The following is a 1568-nucleotide window of genomic DNA, read 5'->3' as shown; positions in this document are numbered from 1 at the left end:
AGGAGCGCCCCCCCCCCGCCGACGAGGGGGTCTTCCGCTGGCTGGCCACCGTCTACGCCACCTCCAACCTGGCCATGGCCAGTGAGGAGCGGCGCCTCTGCCACTACGATGACTTCATCCGCTTCGGCAACATCATCAATGGGGCCAACTGGCACACGGTGCCCGGCAGTGAGTGGGGCGCCGGGGCGGGGGGTGGGAGGGCAGCCAGGGACCCCCCTGACACCTTCTCCTGCATCCTGCGCAGGCATGAACGACTTCAGCTACCTGCACACCAACTGCTTTGAGATCACGGTGGAGCTCTCCTGCGACAAGTTCCCGCACGCCTCCGAGCTGCCGGTCGAGTGGGAGAACAACCGGGAGTCCCTGCTGCTCTACATGGAGCAGGTCGGGAAGGGGACCCTCCGTGGTCCTGGGGGGGACACACGCTGCGAGGTCCCACGGGGGATGTGGGCACCGAGGGATCGGGGTTTCGGCAGGGGCCAAGTGGATCGCAGCAGGATGTGTCTTGGGGGTCCCGAAACACCACCTGAGGCTCAATGTCCCCCCCCGCATCCGCCACAGGCACCTCCGTGGGCATGGAGTGTGGGCTCGGTGTGTGTTGTGTGCAGGGGGGCGTGTGCCCCCATGTGCAGGGCAGGCGTGTGCCAGGCACAGTGCAGATGTGCACCCCACATGTGTGCAGTCTGTGGGGCACCCATGCTCGGGCACAATGCGTGTGGCAGACGCGTGTGTGGTGTGTGTGTGCACTCCCTGTGAGTGTTTGTGTGTGTGAGGCGTGTGTGTTTGGTGTGTTGGTGCCACCCGTAGGACACCAGTGCAGTGGGTGTGCGCTGCCTGCCGGGTGTGCCGTAGTGCTGTATGCCGCACTGGGGTCTGGGCACGCACACACACGTGTGCGCGCGTGTGTGTGTGTGCGCGCGTGGTCCCTGCACACCCACACTGCTGACGCCTGCTCCGGCCCATGGTCCCCAGGTGCACCGTGGGATTAAGGGGGTGGTTCGGGACAGAGACACGGAGCAGGGCATTGCCAACGCCATCATCTCTGTGGACGGCATCAATCATGACATCCGGACGGGTATGGTGGGATGGAGATGGGAATGAGAGCAGATTTGGGGATGGGATTGGGGATCGGGATGGAAATAGGATTAGGCTGGGAATGGGGATGGCGAGGGGACAGGAATGGGATTGGGTACGGAGATGGGGAGGGGATCGGGGTGGGAATGGAGATGGGGTACGGAGGGTATAAGGATGGGAATGGGATGTGGTTGGGAATGGGGATGAGATGGGCACAGGAAAAGGATTGGGGATGGGAATGGGAGCGGGGACAGGGACAGAAATGGGATGGGATGGAGACTGGAATAGGATTGTGGATGTGCATGGGATTGGGATAAAGACAGGTATGGGGACAGTGATGGGGATGGGAACGGGGACAGGGATGAGGATGGTGATGGGGAAGGGGATGAGGATAGGGATGAGGACAAGGGACAGGGCTGGAGATGGGGACAGGTGTGTGGCAGCGCCGATGCCCCACGGGTCCCACCCCACTGTGACAGCCTTCGACGGGGACT

General features: G+C 63.0%; 1 protein-coding gene across 1 annotated transcript in view; it reads left to right on the top strand.

Annotated features, from left to right (window-relative positions):
• The window catches only part of CPXM1 (carboxypeptidase X (M14 family), member 1), a 16369-nt gene that overhangs the window by 9873 nt on the left and 4928 nt on the right, over positions 1-1568 (top strand). The window contains exons 10-12 of the mRNA XM_009885633.1: positions 3-168; positions 245-384; positions 973-1075. Coding sequence (XP_009883935.1) covers positions 3-168; positions 245-384; positions 973-1075 — 409 coding nt within the window. The remainder of the gene's footprint in view (positions 1-2; positions 169-244; positions 385-972; positions 1076-1568) is intronic.

This window comes from Charadrius vociferus, unplaced genomic scaffold (genome assembly GCF_000708025.1).
Source record: "Charadrius vociferus isolate BGI_N301 unplaced genomic scaffold, ASM70802v2 scaffold975, whole genome shotgun sequence".
Taxonomy (NCBI): Eukaryota; Metazoa; Chordata; class Aves; order Charadriiformes; family Charadriidae; genus Charadrius; species Charadrius vociferus.
This window is presented reverse-complemented; position numbering and strand designations above follow the sequence as displayed.